Below are 23,076 nucleotides of genomic sequence, written 5' to 3'. Positions count from 1 at the left end.
GGGAATGGGACGTGCAATGGGAAGTGAAAAGGGTCCATTCTGTGAGCTTAACTCAGACAGTTCTTTGTTTCCTAATGTTGATGTCATAATAGATTTTTTTTAAAGGTAAGATTAACTCAAGAAACAAGCCTTGGAAGATGAGAATTAACTTTGATTTGCAAATATGTACAGATTGTAAAGCACTGCCTCTCTGTAGGATAGAAAAGCAATCTTCAAGTCTAAATTATTTATAGATTCAATACTTATAAATCAAGCATAATATAAAGTCAACAGGATTGTGCTCAAATATTAATTTCATCGTGAAGTATTACTGACAACAGGGTGTTATTCTAAGGCTTGGGCAGCAAATGAGATCATAATTCAAATGAAAATGTTAGTGATAAAATATTTCCAAACATTCTAAAAGTATTTCAGTAATTAGTATATAGGGGTTAACTACTCTGTGGTCATTTTCTACCGATTAGGTATATAGTGACAACATATACAATATACCATACCTATGACTGGTGACAATGAAAAACAATGATACAAAATAGGTGCAATTTTGGTTCAGTCTATTTGGGAGGTTTCTGGAATGTTATCAGTAGAATGTAAGTACTGTTTGGTAATGTCTGCACATAAACATCATGCTATGCCATATTCAGTATATGAAACTTTACAGTTTGTGCCGTTAAGAATTGTAGGAGCTGCCTGAATGTAATAGACCAAAGATCTACCTAGCTCAGTATACTTTTCCTACTGGCTTGTATCCAGCAATGCACAAACATAAACATTAATGAAGGGTAATGCAGTTTCGCTTGTGCAAGATATTCCGCAACACCTACTGCTTTCCACCTTACATATTATACTACCCAGAGGTTGGGGGCACAAGATCTTGTGCAAGCAGAAATGCTATGGGTATACAAGAAGTCTGGCTTACTTCAACCAGTTATCGAAGTTTTTTTATTGCATTTTGGCTTGTGAAAGTGGAAATTCTGTGCTTGATGTTGTCGTGGGTAGTCCACAAAGCACGAAGTTAATACTTTCCTGTAGTCTGTGCCTAGCATCCCTCTGTCCAATCCTTATCATCACCTCCCTCACCCAACTATAGGACACACTTTAGCCATTCTTCATAGCTGCCCTTAGCCTAAGGAAACTCTGAACCTCATTGAAAGGGTTCCTGGTGGGGCACAGCTTTCTAGGCAGCTCCTGAAAGGAAGGTGCAGTGAATGCCCTGTACTTTTCCTTTCCGACCATCTTTTAATACACAATTAGAAAAAAAAAATACATGTAAGCATTATAGATTGACAAAAAAGATACCAGTTAAAACACAGGAAGAAATTTATAAAATAGATAATAAGGATATGTGTTATTTTGTTATTATTCAGAAAATAAACAGTAAGACAAAATTCATTTTTTCAGTAAAGTAGACCCTTGCCATTCGCAACTTGGGGGATTCACATTCATGACCCACAATTTGATCACTTGACGGTACCCAGCATGTTTTTTTCACAGAGAGCCATTAGCCTAATCATTACATTTTGGTGGAAATTTAGGGACTGGGGGGGGGGGGCAGTTATTAGGAGGCAGCAGAACCTGGCCTCCAAGTATTTGCAGATTTTGTTATTCCTGATCCCAGGAATGGATCCCCCATGAATAGTGAAGGTCTTCCGTACATATATCATCCTGTGAGTTGTAACGCAATATTATTCTATGCAGTTTTTGACATTAATGGTATGGTGTGGGATCCAAGAATATGGCGTCAGAACCACTCCAAAATTGTGGAGTGGGGACAATGCAGAGGCTGTGGACTGAGAGGGTTAAAATCAGTAAAATACCCTCCTCCATTAGCAGAAAAGCACTTCATGTAGCAGAAGATGACTTAAGTTCCAATCCTATGTACCTTATCATACACCATTCATATACTGAAGGTGGATTTTTCTTCCCTGACTGAATTTACTGCTAGCTCTGAAAATGACTACAGCATCAAACTAAACAACTGAAGGACAACTTGGTGATTTGAGGAAGTCAGCACGGATTTGTCCCAAACAGGTCCTGCCAGCCCAATCTTGTTTCCTTCTTTGATCCCGTGATGAGCTTACTGGATCGAGGGAACACTGTCGATGTAGTTTACCTGGATTTCAATCAAGCGTTTGATAAAGTTCACCATGATGTTCTGATGGGTAAACTGGAGGACTACTGGACTGTGGGATAGTTAGGTGGATAGGGAATTGATGGAGAACTGCATCCAAAGAGTGGCTGTCAAAGGCATTTCATCTGATTGGAGGGAAGTGTCCAGCAGGGGGTGCCACAGGACTTGGTTCTGGGCCCGGGACTTTTCAGTATTTTTATAACAATCTGGATGAGGAGGTGGAGGGACTACTCATTAAATTTGCAGATGACACCAAATTGGGAGGAGCAGCAAACACACCGGAAGATAGAGATGGAATTCAATGACATCTGAACACACTGGAAAAGTGGGCAGATGTGAACAAAATGCAATTCAACAAGGATAAGTGCAGAGTTCTACATCTGGGTAACAAAAATGAGAAACATGCATAATGGATGGGGGATACACTTCTGGGTAGTATGTGTGTGAACAAGATCTTGGGGTACGGGTGGACTGTACGCTAAATATGAGCAGCTATTGTGAAGCAGTGGGAAAAAAGACTTGGGGTATATCAACAGAGGCATAACATCCAAATCACAAGATTTCATAGTCCTGCTGTACACTGCATTGGTCACGCCACATCTGGAGTACTGTGTGCAGTTCTGGGGGCCTCACTTCAAAAAGGATGTGGACAGAATGGAGTAGGTGCAGAGGAGAGCAATGAGGATGATCAGGGACCTGGAGACCAAGCCCTATGGTTGGGAATGTTCAATCGGGAGAAGAGGAGGTTGACTGCTCTCTTTAAGTATTTGAAGGGCTGTCACGTAGAGGAGGGCTGGGAGCCGTTCCTGTTGGCATTAGTGGCTAGGACTCGCAATAATGGGTTTAAATTATGGGTGGAAAGGTATTGGCTGGATATTAGGGAAACAATTTTTACGGCAAGAATTGTTAAGCAGTGGAATTGGCTGCCTTGGGAGGTAGTGAACTCCTCCTCACTGGCAGTCTTCAAGCAGTGGCTGGACAAACACTTGTCAGGGATGCTTTAGGCTGATCCTGCATTGATCAGCTTGTTGGACTCTTCCAACTCTTTCTATGACACATTTTATTTTTATTCTTCCCTTCCTGCAGGAAGTCCAGGGTGTTTACATGATTTTCTGGTCCCCATTTCATCCTTGACAACTCTAGTGAGGTAGGATAGGTTAGAAGAGCAACCCAGGGCCAAGGTCATCGAGTGACTTTCATGGAAGAATGGAGATTTGAAATCATGTTTTCCCAGTCCTCCTAGTACAACACGCCACCACACTGGTTCTAAATTAGTCTCCTCTATTATTATTTTAAACTAAATCAGGAAAGCTAAGACTTAAAGATCATACCCTGTCATCTCTTTGTTTAGTTTCAAAGATCTCCTGCCAACTTTTATAAAAAAACAAATATCTGGATAGTCAGAATGTGTATATAAAATATATGTTATTATTTGGACAATGACAACAAACCTGGGCTAAATTATATGTATTATGGTAATAAATACCATTGGCATTAAATTATATAATTGCTTCTGCATATTTGATGCTTGAAAAAATGAAAACAGAACTTAGCTATATGTGCCTCTATGACTGTGACCCATAAAGGTTTTTTAATATTTGACTGCATACATCATTATTTGTGAAGACCAGTAAGACATAAGAATAGCCCTGCTGGATCACACCCATAGCTCATCTAGCCCATCAGTCTATTTTCCCAGTGTACAAACAGATCTCCAAAAACGGCCTCAAGCAGGGGCATTGAGGCCAAAGCCTCACCTTGTTGCTGTGCAGCAGAAACTATTCACTACTTCTGAAGATGATGATTCCATTTAGCCATCATGCTTAATTGCCATTAATGGACCAAAAACCACATGGCCTGGTGAGACTGAAGAGAGAAATAGAAAACAGGCTGGCACCACTGCTGTGCCAATGGAATTTCTTGTATCAATGTAAGTACTGCTGATAGAAGAGGAAGAGGAGAACAATTTCCCCTGGCTCCCCTCTTTTCAGCATCCACAGCTACATGTCTTTTAGAACATGAGCCCCGCAACCTCAAACACTGTTTTGGGGGAGACTGCTGAGGAAGTGGGAGTATGCAGAACTGCTTCATGAACATCCTAATACACACACTCCATAGGAGCCAAGCCATAGCCCAGTGTTTTAATCAGACTGGAAAAACTACATTTGGCATTCTTGAATAAATGAAATACTATGATAAGAAAATAAATTGGTCATACGATAGGCAGAGTATGCATTTCACACCACTGAAGCCACCCTACTGACTATTTATTAGTTATCAGGTTCAATTCAAGATATTAGTCATCCATGTCTTTGTACCCCAGTAGAACCTTTGAAGGCGCCACATGCAAAGGGGTAAGATCAAAACCAGCTTCCAGGCTTCTGCTCTTCACCAGAATGTACACCAAAATGAAGAATGTCCAAGTATGCCTTGAGTCTTAATGTGAAAGGTGGATTATAAATTAAGTTAGAAAATAAACATGTTACTTTGAGCAAGTCCAAGGCGTGCTTATCTATTAAAAATAAATAAATAAAAATGATATAATTAAAAGGGGGAAAAGTTGATTTTTGCAAACAGAGCATGATTTTATAATAAATGTAGAATGCATTTACCGTATTTTTCGCTCCATAAGACGCACTTTTTTCCTCCTCAAAAGTGAGGGGAAATGTCTGTGCGTCTTATGGAGCGAATGTGTGTAAATCCGGCCCGGCCGTGGCAGCCCAGCGCAGAGCTGGCGCGCCCCGGGAGCGGGTTAGGAAGCCGCCAGCCAGCTGGGAGGCGGGAGGCCCCTCCTAGCAGCCGCCCAGTGCAGCGGCAGCAGGGCGCGAAGCCAGGCCGCCCCGGGAGCCGACTGGGACGCTGCCAGCCAGCTGGGGGGCGGGAGGCCCCTCCCAGCTGCCCAGCACAGCGGCAGTGGGGCGCCGGGGCGCCCCGGGAGCCGGCTGGGACGCCGCCAGCCAGCTGCGTCTGGCCGGCGGGTTCAAAACTCCCAGGCACGTTGCAAGGGACAGGGCGCGTGGGCGCCCAAGCGAGAGCGCCAGTTGGGGAACATGCCCAGACTCATGATGTTTCCCATCCCCCCCCACCTCTTCTGCAAATCTGCTCGGACCCACATTGCTCACCTGTGGCTGCTCGGCTGGAGGGCTCCTGGGTGGCAGAGGCCCCTCCCACTGCCCAGGGCAGCGGCAGCAGGGCGAGGAGCCGGGCCGCCCCGGGAGCCGGCTGGGACGCCACCAGCCAGCTGGCAAAACGCGCGGCCGGGGAGGGGGTGGGCGTGACACGCAGGTGCCTCAGGGAGCCGAGCTGTGGGAAAAGCGCGGTTTGGGAGGAGCTTTCTCAATGCGCGCGTGGCGGGGGGCACATGGTGGGGGAAGACGGTCTTTCATGCAAGGTCTGGCTTGCTGTTTCAAACTGATAAGCAATTCCTCACTTCTGTTGTTCCTGGTATGTGAATTCCCCCACTCTGCCCATTCTCTTAAGGCTCCCCCACCCCATGGATTTTCTCAACCAGCAGCAGTCCTGGGAATAGCCTATTTGGACTGTTAGGGAAACATACATGTACACTCCTGGGTTTCCCCAGCATATCAAACAGATATCCCCTCCTCCCCATTCCAGACTGTTTCAGGTCAGGAAAGTGGTGTGGTAGTGAAGGCTGAAGCAACTTCTTCATGCATGTCATGATTAGGGTTGCTGACCTCCAGGTAATTCAAAATAAAAGCACCAGCAAAATTGCACACACCCCGCACTATGTTTAGAGCCAAATCTTCCTTTGTACCAGCCACGTGTAGCCATCTCATTAATTCCTTCCAATATCTAGTCCTTAGAGACATCCAGAATATGGAACAGAAAAAACTGAGATATAGGGACAACTTCACTGCAGCTGAACATGCAATAATTGAAAATTTAGCAAATGATAACATTATCTTAAAAGAAGCTGATAAAGGGGGCGCTATTGTTATATTGAACAGGGAAGATTACTTGAGAGAAAATTTACGCCAACTAGCTGATGAAATCACTTATAAAAAATTGGGAAGTGATCCAACGAGTAAAATCATGCTCAGTGTTAAAACTGTTGTCCAAGAGGGACTTGCTATGGATTATATAAACAAACAGGAAGCAGATTTTTTAAAAAATAAATACCCTACAATACCGGTATTCTATACCCTTCCTAAAATCCATAAAGGTTTCCCCCCCCCCCCCCGGGCCGTCCAATAATCGCAGGAATTAATTCTATCACTGATCCTATTGCTCAATTTATGGAATTTCATTTACATAACTTTGGTACTCAAACCCCTTCCTATGTTAGGGATACAAAACATTTTATTAATGTGATTGAAAACGTGATTTTTCCTGAAAATGCTTTGCTAGTCACTTTAGACGTTACAGCATTATATACTAGTATTCCCTTAAGTGAAGCCAGAAGCATTATACAAACTATTTTACAAACTAGAAACAACACCACCCCTCCCACACATTTCATGCTGGATTTGCTAGATTTAATATTAGAAAATAATGTGTTCCGCTTTCAGGAACAAATATATTTGCAGCAAAAGGGTGTAGCGATGGGCTGCGCATGCGCCCCCACAATCGCCAACATCTACATGTCCCATTTTGAAAATATTCATATTTACAATAATAATCCCTTTTCGTCCTGTCTGTTTTTGTTCAAACGTTTTATAGATGACATTTTCATGATTTTTCAACCTGCTGATAAATTTGGAGAATTTTTAATCTGGCTCAATGAGAGAAATCCATTTATCAAATTTACAAGTACAGTCGACCCCAAACAAGTGAATTTCTTGGATGTTACAGTTTTCCTGTCCCCTAACTCAAGCTTAGCCGTAAAACCCTTTAAAAAACCTACAGACAGGGGAGCCTTACTCCATTTCAACTCATTTCATCCTGAACATATTAAAAGCAATCTTCCTTATGGACAATACATACGTCTTAAACGCAATGCCACATATGACCGTGACTATCAAGATGCAGCCAGTAATCTAAGTAACACTTTATTGCAGAGAAATTTTCCGCAGTCTGTAATACACCGCTGCAAAACACGAGCAGATAAACTTAATAGGACACAAACACTTATCGAACATAGCACAAATAAGCACAATAGAACGGGAATAACCACAGCCTTACAATATAGCCATAGATCCAAAGACATACAAAAAATCATAGCAAAACATTGGCATCTTGTCAAAGACATTCCGGGTTGTTCCAAACCCCCACGATTTGGTCTCCGTAGAACAGGTTCCATAAAAGACAAACTAATCAAATCAGACATCATGACTCTGCATCCCCTTGCCCAAACTACCGGCCATTTTAGATGTGGCGCCTGCAATGCATGTGCGCAGGCGCTGCCAGTAAAGGAATTTAGAGATGAGAGAACGGGATTCAGGTTTACATTAAGAAATTTCACAAATTGTAATAGTAAATATGTTATTTACGTCATTAGATGCCCCTGTGGGCTGCCCTACGTGGGTAAAACCAAGAGACCAATAAAACTAAGAATTCAAGAACACAGGTCCAGAATTCGGAATCGGAATTTAGAAGCGCCATTAACGTCCCATTATTTAGAAAAGAAACACCAGGACTTTGAAATGCAGTTCTTTGTGGTCTGGCAGTTTAAAGGAAAACAGTTTTCTATTACTAATGTAGATAGAATTATGTCCCAACAAGAATCTCGCTTTATTTTCATGTTTAATTCTCTCATTCCTCAGGGTCTCAACACGCACATGGATTTGGCTAATTTCTTATAATTTTTGTAATATGTATGGAACTTTGGCTCAAGGTAATATGGTACTTCACTGTTAGGCAACGGCATTTAGAAGCATTACAGTAATGAGTTCGCTTGCCCCCACAGCTGTTTTAAATCATGGGGCGATTGTAAGCATTCAGACGTTTTACTTTGCCGTCCATGCATACAAGGAAGGCATACTCCTTCCCAGCGTGAATGGTATGTTTGATTGTAATTCTGTATTTATATTTATGTGCCTCTGTATTTTATATGCAATTTTTTGTGGCAACGAATAGGCAATTTTTAGTCATGCATTTTTTCTTCACAGCGTTGAAGGACTTATAAAGCTTGAAAAAGTATCGCATGAAATGGAATTTTACCGGATCTCCATTGCTACACGTCCGGTCTCCGCTGCCTAATTTATTGCATTTGCACTTTATGTGTACGAACTCTCAAATACTGAGCAATTTGCCTGCCATTAATTAATTTCTTTCTTTCTTAACGCCTTGCGTTTCTGTACTGGGGTCATTACTGGACCATTTGTAAACTACTACTGAGTTGTTTGCTCAATTTGTTTGTATCAATTAGAACCACAGTTGAATGAATATATTTTTTAAAAGCAATTGCATTATTGTTACCTATGTGTGTAATTTTGCTGGTGCTTTTATTTTGAATTGCCAAAACTTTCCAGTAGCACTAATAGCCTGCTTTTGACTACGACCTCCAGGTAATAGCTGGAGATCTCCTGCTATTACAACTGATCTCCAAACACTGCAGGGCTTTATTCGGGCCAGGACGATGGCACTGGGGCGGGGGCAGGCACTCCAGCCACCTCCACATGTCATTTCCCTAAGCTGAAATGTCCTCAGGGGTGACTTTTTGCCCTGTCACTGTGCTGCAGAGGCTGTATTCAATGCAAGTGCCATCCTTTGACAGAGTTAACAAGGCCTAGCCCCTGGAATCATTTTGACCTGAGGAGTATTCATGGCTACTAGTAAAAATCGGTAATAGTCATGATTCACACCTATTCTCTCCAGGATCAGAGGAGCATGCCAAATATATTAGGTGCTATGAAACACAGGCAGGATGGTGCTGCTGCAGTTGTCTTATTTGTGGGCTTCAAAGAGGCACCTGGTTGGCCACTGTGTGAACAGACTGCTGATAGTTGGCCATATGTTGTAAATTCTGTTTCTTCAGAATATTTTTGCTTTGTGCCACCAGAGTGTGTTTTCTGATTGAAGACCATGGTCAGCACTCAGTAGTAAACATTGGAGATACCGGTACATTACTGACAGTTCCTTCATTGCTGTATTTTCTTGCAGAAAACCTCCCCCATTCTACATACAAGGATGATAAAGCAGAAGAGACTAGCATATAAGATTCCTTTTAAACTAGAGGTAGTAAAATATGCTAAGGAGCATGGAAACAGAGCAGCAGAGAGACATTTTGGGCCACCTCCAACTGAAAAAATTGTAAGAGAGTGGAGGAAACAGGAGGATAAGCTGTAAGAAGCAGATAAAAGTAAGCACACTCTTCGTGGAAATGCTGCAAAGTGGCCACAGTTAGATGTGGCCATGAAAGAATGGATCACACATCACCGGTCTCTACGAAAATGATAACATATGAAGCCAAACGCATTGCTGTAGAGAAAGGCATTCACGATTTTACTGGATCACCATCGTGGTGCTACAGATTTATGAGTCGATGTGGCCTTGCTATGCGCACCAAAACCAGAATTGGGCAAAAAATGCCAAAATAATATGAATCTAAGATTCTGTCTTTTCATAAATTTGTAATTGATGCTAGGAAGAAATATGGGTTTGAAATTGGCCAGATTGGGAATATGGATGAAGTCCCGCTAACCTCTGATGTGCCATCTAATAGGACTGTTGATCTGAAAGGTGCCAAAACTATCACCGTGAAAACCTCCGGACATGAGAAAACCCATTACTGTCAGGCTGTTATCTCAGTTTCTATGTTGCCTCTGTTCCTTTGCTGAACCGTCCAGACCTCAAGGACAGCTCCACATACCAAAGCCTGGGAAAGTGTGCTCTGTTTAGGCTTTGGTGATGCTTTGTAATCCCCCGCCGTTTATCAAGCCTTATATTGCCAACTAGCTAGCAAGACACTCATAGCTGTCATTTTATCTTCTGTGCACTGTATTGCCTACTTGACCAGTAAAAGCCATCTGCTTGGATTCTAAATGTCTCTGTGGTGATTTCTGGTTCTTTGGGTCAAGAGCTCACATTATGACAGCTAACACCTTCATCACCCTTTTCATCAGTCAGGCTGGAGCCCAGGAGGGTTCGCCTGCCACTCGGATGGGAGCTAAGACAAAGCTCTCCGAGTGAGTTTACCGTGCCTGGAGCCCCGTGTGGCTCGCCTGCCGCTCGGATGGGAGCTACGACAGAGCTCTCCGAGTGAGCCCGGTCCCGGTGGATCTGTTCCCCGGAGCAGGAGCTCTGGAAGGGTCTCCTCCTTGATACCTTCCTTTGGGGAAGCCCTAGACTACGTTCATCGGGCAGAAGTGGAACGTAGCCGCCTGACTGGACTTGTAAGGGCGTAGCGTGGAGGCCAGCGCCCGCCACGACCTCCTAGTGTCAGATTGTCTAGTGGAGGATGCTCAACTGGCCCGGTTGTGCGGAGCCGGGTTAAAAGTACTGGCAAAACGGATGGTTGCGCTCCTCCACGGAATGACCTCGACCACCGCTTCAATGGCCGGGATTGCTCAGCTGTCAACCCCCGTCTTTGGCGTCAACGCAGCGACCTTAGCGGTTCAGGTCCTGCCGCAACTGGATCTTCCGGATCAAGCCGGCTCTATGTCGGCATGGGAGCAGGAAGCTCTGCCACTAGTGACCACGACCCTGACCACCAAACTTGAAACGGATCAAGTTTTAGCGGATCGTAAGGGAACCAAAGAGGACTTGCACTATGAGGAAACTCTCTGGACTGCAAACTTCCGAATCAGCCAGCCCCGTCGCTTAGGTGATGCGGGCAAGGATATGTTTTTGCTCCGACAGCACAATCGGGAACACATAGACCAGGTGGCCCACTTGCAGGGTCAAATGCACGTTTTGCTTCACGACAACGACTGCTTGCAGCAGATACAAGCCGACCCGGATGGCTCGGCCCCAGCTCCACAACCAGGGTCTCCGGATCAGGCTCAACCACAGCAACCTGCGGCACCTCTGGGCGGAACGCCCATGTTGCCAGTAACTCTAGCAGGGGACCCCAGAGCTCCCGTCCTGCCACCCCCAGGAAGTCCAGGGGTCCCGTTGCTTGGATCTACACCAGCACCCGTACTACCTCCAGTTCCATGGAGACTACCCAAACTGAAGATCTCTTTTGCCGGCTCGGCAGAGATACTACCTTGTCAGCGACCCAAGGTGAGGGGAGACCAAAAGCCTCCCCCCGAAGTCTCCGTTCCCTGCCCGCAGAGATCAGCACGGCCCCCTCGAGATCGCGAATCCCGATTCCAAAGGGGAGCTTGCCTCGTTTGCGGCGCGATGAACCACTTTGTTTCAGCATGTCCTCAACGCCTGGAACTCCCTCGACCGAATGCATTGCCCCGAGCTCGGGGACGACCTCAACGCAGAGGCACCGCGGCCACCCGCAGTGCAGCACCGGGACGGCCCACACCCTCTGCACTTCCTACTTCTGCAGACCCCTCCGGGTCCTGGATTACAAGTGCCCCATTGGGGGACTCGCTTCCTGACCTCTCGCAAAACCGGGGAAGATCTCAACGCGGAGGCGCCGCGGCCGTCCGCAGTATAATGCCAGGCCGGGGACGACCTCAACGCAGAGGCACCGCGGCCACCCGCAGTACAGCACCGGGTTGGCCCACACCCTCTGCACTTTCTACTTCCGCAGACCCCTCCGGGTCCTGGATTACAAGTGCCCCAGTGGGGGACAATTCTTCGTCTTCGGACAAGGATCTTTCCTGGGATACCCCAGCGTTAACCCTGGACTCGCTTCCTGACCTCTCACAAAACCGGGGAAGGTCTCAACGCGGAGGCGCTGCGACCGCCCGCAGTACAACGCCAGGTCGGTTCACACCCTCTGCACTTCTGTTCAGAGACTCTCCCGATCTTCCTGTTTCTACAGACCCCTCCGGGTCTCGGATTATAAGTGCCCCAGTGGGGGACCATTCTCCATCTTCGCACAGGGATCATCTCCAGGATACCCCAGTGCTAAACCTGGACTCGCCTCTTGACCTGTCTAATAACTGGTCACAGTCTGCGGTGAATGGAACGTCCCCGCAGACCCCCGCAGTTTCTCCTGTAAAACCTACGAAACCGACGAAGGTGAAAGAAGTAGAAAGTACGGTGTATGTGGATACAGTGTTACAACACTATAAAGGGGGCCCCCAACTGCCTGTCAAGGCACTTATTGACTCCGGTTGCGCTCGCACTCTCATCAATGAAGCCACATTTGCAGCACTCAAAGTCAAGTCCGAGGCTTTACCAGCCCCCGTCCATTTTGCCCAAATGGATGGGAGCCATTTCAAAGGGGGCCCAGTTGATTATCGCACTATAGGGGTGGCGATGGGAATTGGCTCCCACTGGGAGCAAATAGACTTTACCATAGCCCCTATCCGATTTGAAGTGGTCCTGGGAATTAACTGGATTAAAGGTCATAGTCCCAGTATAGACTGGGACACGAACACGATCTCCTTTGCCAGCCCCAAATGCGACCAGCACCGACAGCAAGTTGTGGTGCTGTCTCCACCCGCTTCGGCATTAATCTCCGAAGTCCCATCACCGCCATCCCTCCCTGATGTATACCAGGACTTTGCTGATGTCTTCAACATTAAAGAATGTGATGCCTTACCCCCCCACCGGGCCACTGACTGTGCAATTGAAGTGGTAAAGGACTGCACACTAACCAAGAGTAAAATTTACCCTATGAGCGCTTCCGAGCGCACTGTACTACGAGACTTTTTGGACAAAAACCTTGCCAGAGGGTTCATTCGCCCATCGAATGCCCCAAACTCAGCCCCTGCATTTTTCGTCCGAAAAAAGGAGGGCGACCTTCGCCTATGCATTGACTTCAGAAAACTCAATGGAGTTACTCAAGCCAACGCCTATCCTATACCACTAATATCAGATATTTTGGGGCAGTTGCAGGAGGGTCGTATATTCTCCAAGTTGGACTTAGTAGAAGCCTACTACCGGGTCCGCATCCGCGAAGGAGACGAGCCCCTCACTGCCTTCTCTAGCTGTTTTGGAATGTTTGAATTCCTCGTGATGCCTTTCGGGTTGAAAGGGGCCCCGGGGGTCTTCATGCAACTCATCAACGAAATCCTCCACGATTTGCTGTATCGCGGGGTGGTGGTTTATTTGGATGACATTCTTATTTATTCAAAAACCATGGATGAGCATGTAGTTTTGGTCCGAGAAGTTCTGCAGCGCCTGCGCAATCACCAACTCTTTGCAAAGTTGGCTAAATGCGAATTTCATCAGAGCAAAATAACGTTCTTAGGATACATAATCTCCCACCATGGCCTTAGCATGGACCCTACCAAGGTCCAATCCGTTCTCGATTGGACCCCTCCTACCAACCGCAAACAAGTGCAACAGTTTCTGGGTTTTGCTAATTTCTATCGCGGGTTCATCCCTAACTTCGCCCAAGTGGCGCTACCCATTACTGACCTGCTGAAAACCAAGGGTAAAGAAAACTCGGCTACTTTACCCTCCGCTAAAATACTGTGGACTGATCAATGCCAAACCGCTTTTGTAGCCCTCAAACGCCTCTTCACTTCAGAACCCGTGCTACGGCACCCAGACCCGAATCGAATGTTCATTGTGCAAGTCGATGCCTCCGACGTGGCTATGGGAGGGGCTCTTCTTCAAAAAGGACCGGATGGTCTCCTTCACCCTTGCGCTTACTTCTCGAAGAAGTTTGCGCACTCCCAATTGAACTGGCCCATTTGGGAGAAAGAGGCATCGGCCGTTCACCATGCACTTACTCTATGGCGACAATTCCTGGAGGGGTCTATAGTCCCCTTTGAAGTTTGGACCGATCACAAAAATCTAGCTGCCCTCACGGGGTCCCATAAATTGTCCGCAAAACAGCAGCGTTGGGCAGAATTCTTTGCTCAGTTTCGTTTCGTCCTGAAGCATGTCCCTGGGAAACAAAACGTTCTCGCAGATGCTCTCTCCCGGTTACCTCAATACCCGGCGAAACTCGATCGGCCAACAAACTCTTTATTTACACCCGCACAAAGAGAAGCCCTGCCTGTACTAGCTGTACAAACTCGATCCCAGACGCTGCCGCAACGGAAGCACGCAATAACCGGAGCGCAAGCTCCTCCAGCCCTACCGGCTGCCCAGCCGCCTCCGCAACCGAAACTCATGATGGCCGGCGCTCCCGCTCCTCCAGCTCCACCGGCCGCCCTGCCACCTGCAGTCTGCACACCACCGCAAGTAAGCGCTTCCCCCTCGTCAACCCCCATGACTGCTCCTGATGCCACTATGACCAAGGGGGGGGGTCCCCATCTCCGAATCCTTCTTAAAGTCCCTTCAGGAACAATGCCTTATGGAACGCTCAGATCAAACCCTGCCTCCTGGTGTAATCGAACAAGGAGGCTCTTGGTACAAAGACTCAAAATTGTATGTGCCCAAAGCGCTCCGAAAAAACGTTTTACACTTGGCTCATGGAGTAAAGACAGCTGGACACTTTGGGTTCCTGAAAACCCTTCACCTGTTGCGCAGACAATTTTGGTGGGGGGGAATGCGTTCTGACATTGACTCTTTTATTCGCAGCTGTCCTATTTGCGCCACAGTGAAACGTTCTCAAGGCAAGCCCCCAGGTCTACTGCAACCACTTGAAATACCCAACAGACCCTGGGAAGTGATTGCTATGGATTTTATGACGGATCTCCCTCTCAGCGGGGGAAAAACTGTATTATGGGTTATCACTGACTTATTTTCTAAGCAAATACATTTGGTTCCATGTGCGGGGATCCCCTCCACTCAGAAGTTGGCCCGCCTCTTCGTGTCACATGTCTTTAGACTACATTCGTTTCCGCGCAAAATAATCTGCGACCGTGGAAGTAGTTTCGTTGCTAAGTTTTGGAAAGCTTTTCTCAAATTGGTGGGGGTGGAACAGGGGTTGTCTAGTGCATACCATCCCCAAACGGATGGTCAAACCGAACGTGTCAATGCTGTACTTGAATGTTATTTGCGCTGTTATGTCAACTACCACCAAGATGACTGGGTAGAACTGTTGCCTTTTGCAGAATATGCTTACAATAATGCTGTACATCAGTCCACAGGCTTCAGCCCGTTTTATGCGGTGTATGGACAGGACTTCGGTCCTATCACCCCGATAGAAGGTTTGGAGGGGGAGGGGGATGCCGACATTGCCTCTTGGGCACACACCCTCCGTACCACATGGTCCTGGCTGGTTAGCAACCTTGACCGAGCCAAGCGCAAATACAAGGCGCAGGCCGACAAGCATCGTTCCCCCGGGGGGGACCCGCAAGTGGGTAACCTGGTATACCTTTCCACCAAGAACCTGCGTTCCACCCGTCCGTGCCATAAGCTCAATGCTAAGTACATTGGCCCATTTCCCATCATTCGCATCATAAATCCTGTCACGGTGGAACTGTCTCTCAAAACCCTGAGGCGTGTGCACCCCGTTTTCCATATCAGCCTTCTAAAGCCCCATGTTGCTTCCCCGCAATGGCACCCGGAGCCGCCTCCTAAACAGCCCATAATGGTGGGGGGGGAAGAACATTTCGAAGTCTCTAAAATCCTGGATTCCCGCATACACCATGGAGTCTTGCAATACTTGGTCCGCTGGAAACACTTCCCCCCTGCCTATGACGAATGGGTTCGTGCACGGGATGTCTCCGCCCCCAAACTCGTCAACGCCTTTCACATTGCCTACCCAGACAGACCAGCCCCCTTGCAGAATGGGAGGGGGCCTTAAGGGGAGCAGGATGTCAGGCTGTTATCTCAGTTTCTATGTTGCCTCTGTTCCTTTGCTGAACCGTCCAGACCTCAAGGACAGCTCCACATACCAAAGCCTGGGAAAGTGTGCTCTGTTTAGGCTTTGGTGATGCTTTGTAATCCCCCGCCGTTTATCAAGCCTTATATTGCCAACTAGCTAGCAAGACACTCATAGCTGTCATTTTATCTTCTGTGCACTGTATTGCCTACTTGACCAGTAAAAGCCATCTGCTTGGATTCTAAATGTCTCTGTGGTGATTTCTGGTTCTTTGGGTCAAGAGCTCACATTTACACGGTTGTGTTGTCTTGCTGTGCAGATGACACCAAATTGCCACCCATGCTAATTTTCAAAAGGAAAACATTTCCAAAAGAAGTGATTCCAAGAGGAGTTGTTGTACATGTTCATGAGAAAGGATGGATGGACGAAAATGGAATGAGAGTATGGATTGAAAAAGTGTGGTCCAAACATCCTGGAGAGCTTCTGAAAAAACCTGCCTTATTAGTACTATACCAGTTTAGGGCACATATTAGCGAAGCTACAAAAAAGTGCTTTAGAGAAGTGAAGACTCATCTAGCTGTAATTCCTGGAGGTCTTACTGGCCAGTTGCAACCTCTCGACGTTTCCATCAACAAACCATTTAAGGTCTTTATGCGAGAAGAGTGGAACAAATGGATGGCTGCTGGTAATCATGATCTGACACCTACTGGACGAACGAAGACACCCACTATCACTCAAGTTTATGAATGGGTGAAAACATCATGGCACTCGGTGAAGGAGGAAATCGTTGTCCAGTCATTCAAAAAATGTGGCATTAGCAACGCTTTGGATGGTAACGAAGATGATATCTTATATGAAGATAGCGACAAAAGTGATGTCAGTTATTGTGAGCAACTGAGCTTCCTAAATTCTGACTCTAGCGATGATGAGCTCTTGGGGTTCACAGAAGACTAGAAGAGTACTCGATCCTTAAAGTCTCTCTTCATTTGTTAATGACAGTGATGATGGTTCTTAATGCCACTGTTGACTGCTGTTCACTTTACATGGTTGAAATATTATTCTAATATACCGGTAGCTTATTAAATAGTTTAGTACACCATTTGATTCAGAATATATTTTTTCTTGTTTTCCTCCTCTAAAAACTAGGTGTGTCTTATGGTCAGGTGCGTCTTATGGAGCGAAAAATACGGTATATTTTAGTATAGTAAGGTATTGAAAAAATTGAGTAAATTGTATAATATTTGAAGAACTGCAGAAGAATTTGCTGTAAGATTGCTGATCACATAAAACACATTGGTACTGAATGCATATTTGTACCTTTATTAGATTTACACCTAACAGCTGACATACAAAAATTGCATCGAGCTGTGTTGGTCCATTAGAAAAAACCCCAAAAGCAACAGTAGTGTAATAACTTTTACTGCATCAAATAAAATTTTGTGACATTTTAACTGAAAAAAAAATTACTGTTGATCTTAAGAGATTTAAGAGTTCACCTGTGTTTGTTTTGTTAAATTCACAAACATGTATCCCCTGTATGCTGAAAAATCTTTAGGTAACTGGAAAGTGGAATTATTATATTAAAAAACTACTGAGGTTTAAGGACAATTTTAATAAATGTATCAGCAACAGGGAAAAACCTACCCTATGCTGACATAATAACAAAGAAAAATGAGAAATGGTCACCAATGAAAAATCATGATATAAAATATTGTCTACAAACACAAAAGTAGTACAATTTAATTAAGCTTTCTATACATCCTATAGCACAATCAAGTTTCTCAAGAGTGTGGGACCTTAATCGAGTAATATCTATATGGGTCAGTGGGTTGCAGCAAGGAGAAGGAATGAAATGAAATTGCCCTTCCTGCCTCTTATATGAGTGCACCTGCATTTGTATCCTAAGCAGACACACCCAAGCCCATGCATTTAGAAAGGGAGCTTAGGATGGCACTGTTAGTGATACCTCTGGCATTCAGAAAGGAACTTGCAAGAAACTAATGTAATACTCCTTAATATCTGTCTAGCAAAGAAAGAATTCACTGCCTTTCCTAAAGTTCTTCTTTCCCTCATGAGCAATTCAGTTCTGTCACCACTAAGGTGATATTTCTTTTGGCGTTTACTTAAATACAACTGTAGTAAAATCATAGACGTCCAGGTTGAAAAATATCCTAGAATTAAATGCTATATTTAGAAGAATACTAGAACATGAAATCAAAATGATCTTACAAAACCCTACTATTAACAGCCAAAAAGATTACAAAAGTGTGTACCAACACCACAGGTCCCTTGCATAAGCACCAGGTTCTCTGACATGATGGCAGCAGAGAAGCTCTACATCACCATATCACTGGTCAAGAGGGAAGAGCTATATTCCTGTAAGATAACCTTGAGCAGCAATTTCAACTATGCGCTACAGCCTCTGCAACCTGATACTCAATCACACTGTCCTTTTTTTCAGTTCCTCTCAATTCCACTTACAAGACATTTTGCCTAATCCAGGTCGGCAAACTCATTAGTCAACAGAGCCAAATATCAACAGTACAACGATTGAGATTTCTTTTGAGAGCCAAAACGCCTTTTAACAACCATTCATGCATGGGGGGTTTTGCCTTGGATTTGCTGCTCTCTAGATGCACATTTTCCCCATCTGCATTCTCAAAACTCTGCTAGGGTTGCCAGGTCTCCAGCCACCACCTGGAGGTTGGCAACCCTAGTAGAGGAAGGGAGGTGGATGGAGAAAGGAAGGAAGGAACTGGGAAAGGAAAGAGAATGAAGGAACTGGGAAAGGAAAGAGAATGAAGGAACTGGGGAAGGAAGGAAGGAAGAAAGGGGGAGGGGCGGAGAAAGGAAGGAAGGAAGGAAGGAAGACAGAAAGGAAGGAAGGAAGGAAGGAAGGAAGGAACTGGGGAAGAAAGGATGAAAGGGAGGAAGGATGGAAGGAAGGAAGGAAGGAAGGAAGGAAGGAAGGAAGAGTGGGGGAGGGACAGAGAGAAAGAAAGAGGAAGGAAGGAACTGGGAAAGGAAAGAGAAGGAAGGAACTGGAGAAGAAAGGATGAAAGGGAGGAAGGATAGAAGGAAGAAAGAAAGAAAGAGTGGGGGAGGGACAGAGAGAAAGAAAGAGGAAGGAAGGAACTGGTAAAGGAAAGAGAAGGAAGGAAGGAAGAAAGAAAGAAGAGGGGAGAAAGGAGGGGGGAGGGGGAGGACGGCGGGGGATGGCAGGCCTTTCTCTGGCGAACGCGCGGCTGTTGAGGGGTTGCCTGGCCCTCTCCGAGTGCCCTGAGGAGACGGGCGAAAATGGCCGGGGGAGAGACGCCTGAGGAGGAGGACAATGGCGGTGGCAGCCTGGAGCTGGACTTTTGGGAGCCGCCTGAGGGGAAGAGGAGGAGGAAGGCGGCAAGGAGGAGCTGCTGCTGGAGCCTGGAGGAGGAGGCCCGGCCTCGTTGCTGCTGCCCCCCCTCCGCCTGTCAGCTGTTGGGGGGCGAGAGGGGGGGAAGAGGAAGAAGCCAGCTGCGTGCGTGCGAGGCAGGAAGCCTTCAGCCCTGCTGACACATGCACGGTGGGGGGGGAAGTGTTGTGTTGGCGCTCTTCCCTGCCGCCCCCTTCGAAGGCCCCAGCCAGTGGCAGCGGCACCGAGCCCAGCCCGGGGAATGACAGCGGGGGTGGCGAGGCCAGCGGCAATGAGCAGCAGCTCCTCCTCGCCGCCTTCCTCCTCGATCCCCTCAGGCGGCTCCCAGGCCTTCAACGGGGACGGCAGGGAAGAGCGCCAACACAGCACCTTTCTCCCCTCCCACATGAGCATGCGCGGGACCCAGCAGGGCTGAAAGCTTCGTGCCTCACGCAGGCATGTCCGCGGCTGGCTTCTTCCTTTCCCCCCCTCCCTCGCCGCCCAAAAGCTGACAGGCGGCGAGAGGAGGTTTAAAGGGCGCCACAGCGTTCCTGCATGCTGCAGCTTCCGGAACAGTTTCGGGGAGAGCCATGCTGGCCCGCATTTCAATGGATGGGCTCGGGAGCTCCTCCCGGCCATTCTCCACGGGGGGGGGGGGGAAGACAGCGTGCCGGCTCGCCTGCTCTCTCTCTCTCTCTCAGGCGCGCTGGCTCTGGACAGGAAACTCGCCTCCTCTCTCTCTCTCTCTCCGGCGCAAAGGGAGCAACCGCAGCCTGGCTGCCGGCGCGAGCAGGTGTGAGAGCAGGGGCTCCGAACCAAGTGGCAGAGCCGCACTCAAGGGGCCAAAGAGCCGCATGCGGCTCGCGAGCCAGTTTGCCGACCACTGGCCTAATCACACCTCCGTAATCATCACCAAACATTATTCCTACCCCCCTAATATATTAAGGGAAATAGGCAACAACACCTCTTTTCTCATTCATCTTAATGACACTTAAAAACCCCCCCAAAACCACAGCCATTCATTTGAGGAACATAATTGATATATTCTACTATAAAACAGCACCATATCAAATTTTAGATAACCTGGACACTGGGAAGTTTACAGGTGGAAAGGGAAAAAAAGAGGTTGTTCTTTTAAACTGGCTTAATAGTTCACAGATTGAAATCTTTTTGCTGAAACATAAGCATTTGACAGTCCAAGTGCTGATGTTTGCTTGTATTTAGAGCATGCTCTAAATGGTGGGTGATCCATAGTATAAGCTCAGGGTTTTTCATCTTAATAGTCTCACTGGAACAATTACTGGTGGGAGAAAAAGCTTCTGCTTCAATAGCTCACTGCTGGGAAAAATAAATTGCAGAAATCAGACTGCATGTATCCTAGGTTTACTGAAAGAAGTGTAAGCACAAGCAGGAAGAGTGGTAATGCCATGGGCAGGAAGGCAATACCACCAAGTGACACTTGAGGGAGAGAAGAGCTCCTACGCCTTTATGGGCAGATGGCAAAAAATGATGGTGGAGGAAGGGGATAGCTACAGACAGCATGGAATTACTGCTGACTGGCTAGGAGTGCCTTGTATAGGTGCCAAAGTCAGGGTATTCCTAGCCTGTCTAAAGCCTATAGCTCCAGAATGTTTTCTACAACCATCTGGCCTCCACTGTTGCCTCATGAACATCACTAGTAAAGGATCCTTTAGTCTCTGTCCAGAGGTTACCCGCTCATTTCTACTCATCACACTAGCTGATGAGATGCTATTCAAAATACATTTTAAAATTTAAAAAATGCAAGATAAAGGAATCAGAGTAAATCTGCTGTATATTAATGGGTCTGCAGAGAAGGAAACAAAGTACAAACACTGGTCAGTATAATGTTGCTAAGCGCTAATCACCAATATGGTTCGAAACAAATGCCAATGAATTAACACCAGAATTAACAGCACAACTTTGATTTCCTTAAATAGTCTATGTGAGTAGAATATATTTACACAGCAAAGAGCCTAAGAAAGAACCCACACATCCCCTTCTTTGGAAGGCAGTTTGAGACTTGTGTATCTTTCTTCATTTGTACTTGTTCATTAGCATTCAAGAGAGATCTGAACAAGACCTGAACAGCAAAGAAAAACTATGGATAAATGGTGGCAATACAGTAAAAGAATCACAAAGAAAACAGTACCTTAGAATTTGGTTCTTGTGGGTTATCCGGGCTGTGTAACCATGGTCTGGGTATTTTCTTTCCTGACGTATCGCCAGCAGCTGTGGCAGACATCTTCAGAGGAGTAACACTGAAGGACAGTGTCAGACACACTGTCCTTCAGTGTTACTCCTCTGAAGATGCCTGCCACAGCTGTCGGCGAAACGTCAGGAAAGAAAATACCCAGACCACGGTTACACAGCCCGGATAACCCACAAGAACCAATGAACTCTGACCGTGAAAGCCTTCGACAGTATCTTAGAATGTTTGTAAAATATTTTAATCTTGAAAGAACCACAATGCAATGAAAAACCAACTAAACTATATTAGCTCTGATTTTGTCAATATATTTTACACAAATGCATAATATTAAGACCTAATGAACTATTGCTTTGACAAAGTGTCATTATATGACTTCATCTCTAACATATAAATTGATAAAAGTATTCCAAACCAGGTGCAATTAAAAATGTACATAGGATTCCTTAAGGAAGATCTGACTATGTATTATTTATGTCTTGCCAGTTTTAAAGTACTTCATTGCAGTGATCCATACCAGCAGCTGTTTGATGAATTTCCCTTTTGCCGACAGATGATTGCTTAGTAGTTATCACATGATAAGAACATAGGAATTGCCTTGCTGGATCAGATCAAGGTCCATCAAGTATACTATTCCATTTGCAGTTAGACACCATGAAAACCAAGATATAGCACAAGAAAGTGATGGCAGTGCCCTGTTGTTCATAATAGTCTATTACTTTGTTTTTTTAGATTTTGGCAGAAATCTTCATAAAAGTTAAGGTAATCATTTATTTCACTTCTAGAAATGCTTTAAAGGAAACAGTTAATGTAATGCTACAAAACTACTTTCTAAATCTTTTTCTGGTAATTTGTTTCATTTACCAAGTCAGAAATACTCCTTATGCAACAGCATTATAGATATCCATGATTATGGGTGTATATATGTGAATGAACAAAGAAAACCTTAACCCACCATATCTTTTTCTCCAGTTTGCAAGCTGCCGCTCGTGAAAAGTATGGTGTAGATGGTAGGATGATACTGTACCTGATTAGCTCTGGAGGTGGTCATGGGATCAGATGGAGAGGACTTGGTGGTAGTTGGGGATGATGGCAATGTCTGGGAACAAAGCAGTTCAGGAGCAAATCAACCTCAACAAGCCTTAGACTGAACAGTTAAAAAAAATTAAACCAATGTAATGTAATAGAAAATTAAAGAGAAAAAGCCTGAGATCTAAATTTTCTTCTCATTTGAACTTAATGGAATTTAATGCCAATCAAGCAAATAACTAATGCATGTAAGTATGCATGCATATGCATGTAAAAACAAATTAATGGCTTAAAATTAAGATGGCAAACTCACAAAATAATAAAAATATGCTGATTATATGAATATTTTCTTTCCCACACATTATTCTTGGGGAAAGTAAAAGCTACTAAACAAACAAATTCCAACAAGTTCAATGAGCAGATGTACCATATAACCACCAGGCTGTTAAAAGGATGGCAAATGCTTGGAAGATACAAGGTAATAACATCCTTCCCCCTCATCATTGCATCAAGATTTTGTCCTATAGAGTTGGGACTCCATAAAAAAAAAGTTGTAATCCATATCTTAAAACAATTCAAAGTTTTTAAAGCAATAAACTATTAAAGCA

At 45.5% G+C, this 23,076-nt stretch overlaps 1 protein-coding gene across 4 annotated transcripts in view; it reads right to left on the bottom strand.

Moving 5' to 3' along the window:
- Window positions 1-23,076, bottom strand: part of NOVA1 (NOVA alternative splicing regulator 1) — a 191,042-nt gene that overhangs the window by 15,692 nt on the left and 152,274 nt on the right. For 2 of the 4 annotated variants that reach the window (XM_056852176.1, XM_056852178.1), the window contains exon 4: window positions 22,467-22,538. The exons of 1 other annotated variant lie outside the window; for it this stretch is intronic. In XM_056852176.1, coding sequence (XP_056708154.1) covers window positions 22,467-22,538 — 72 coding nt within the window. Of the gene's footprint in view, window positions 1-22,466; window positions 22,539-23,076 lie in introns of those variants that run through there. One more of the 4 variants, XR_008933373.1, reaches the window with a different exon arrangement.

The sequence above is a fragment of the Euleptes europaea genome, chromosome 6 (assembly GCF_029931775.1).
Source record: "Euleptes europaea isolate rEulEur1 chromosome 6, rEulEur1.hap1, whole genome shotgun sequence".
NCBI lineage: Eukaryota > Metazoa > Chordata > Lepidosauria > Squamata > Sphaerodactylidae > Euleptes > Euleptes europaea.
The sequence above is the reverse complement of the archived record's forward strand: the minus strand, read 5'-3'. Positions and strand labels throughout refer to the sequence as shown.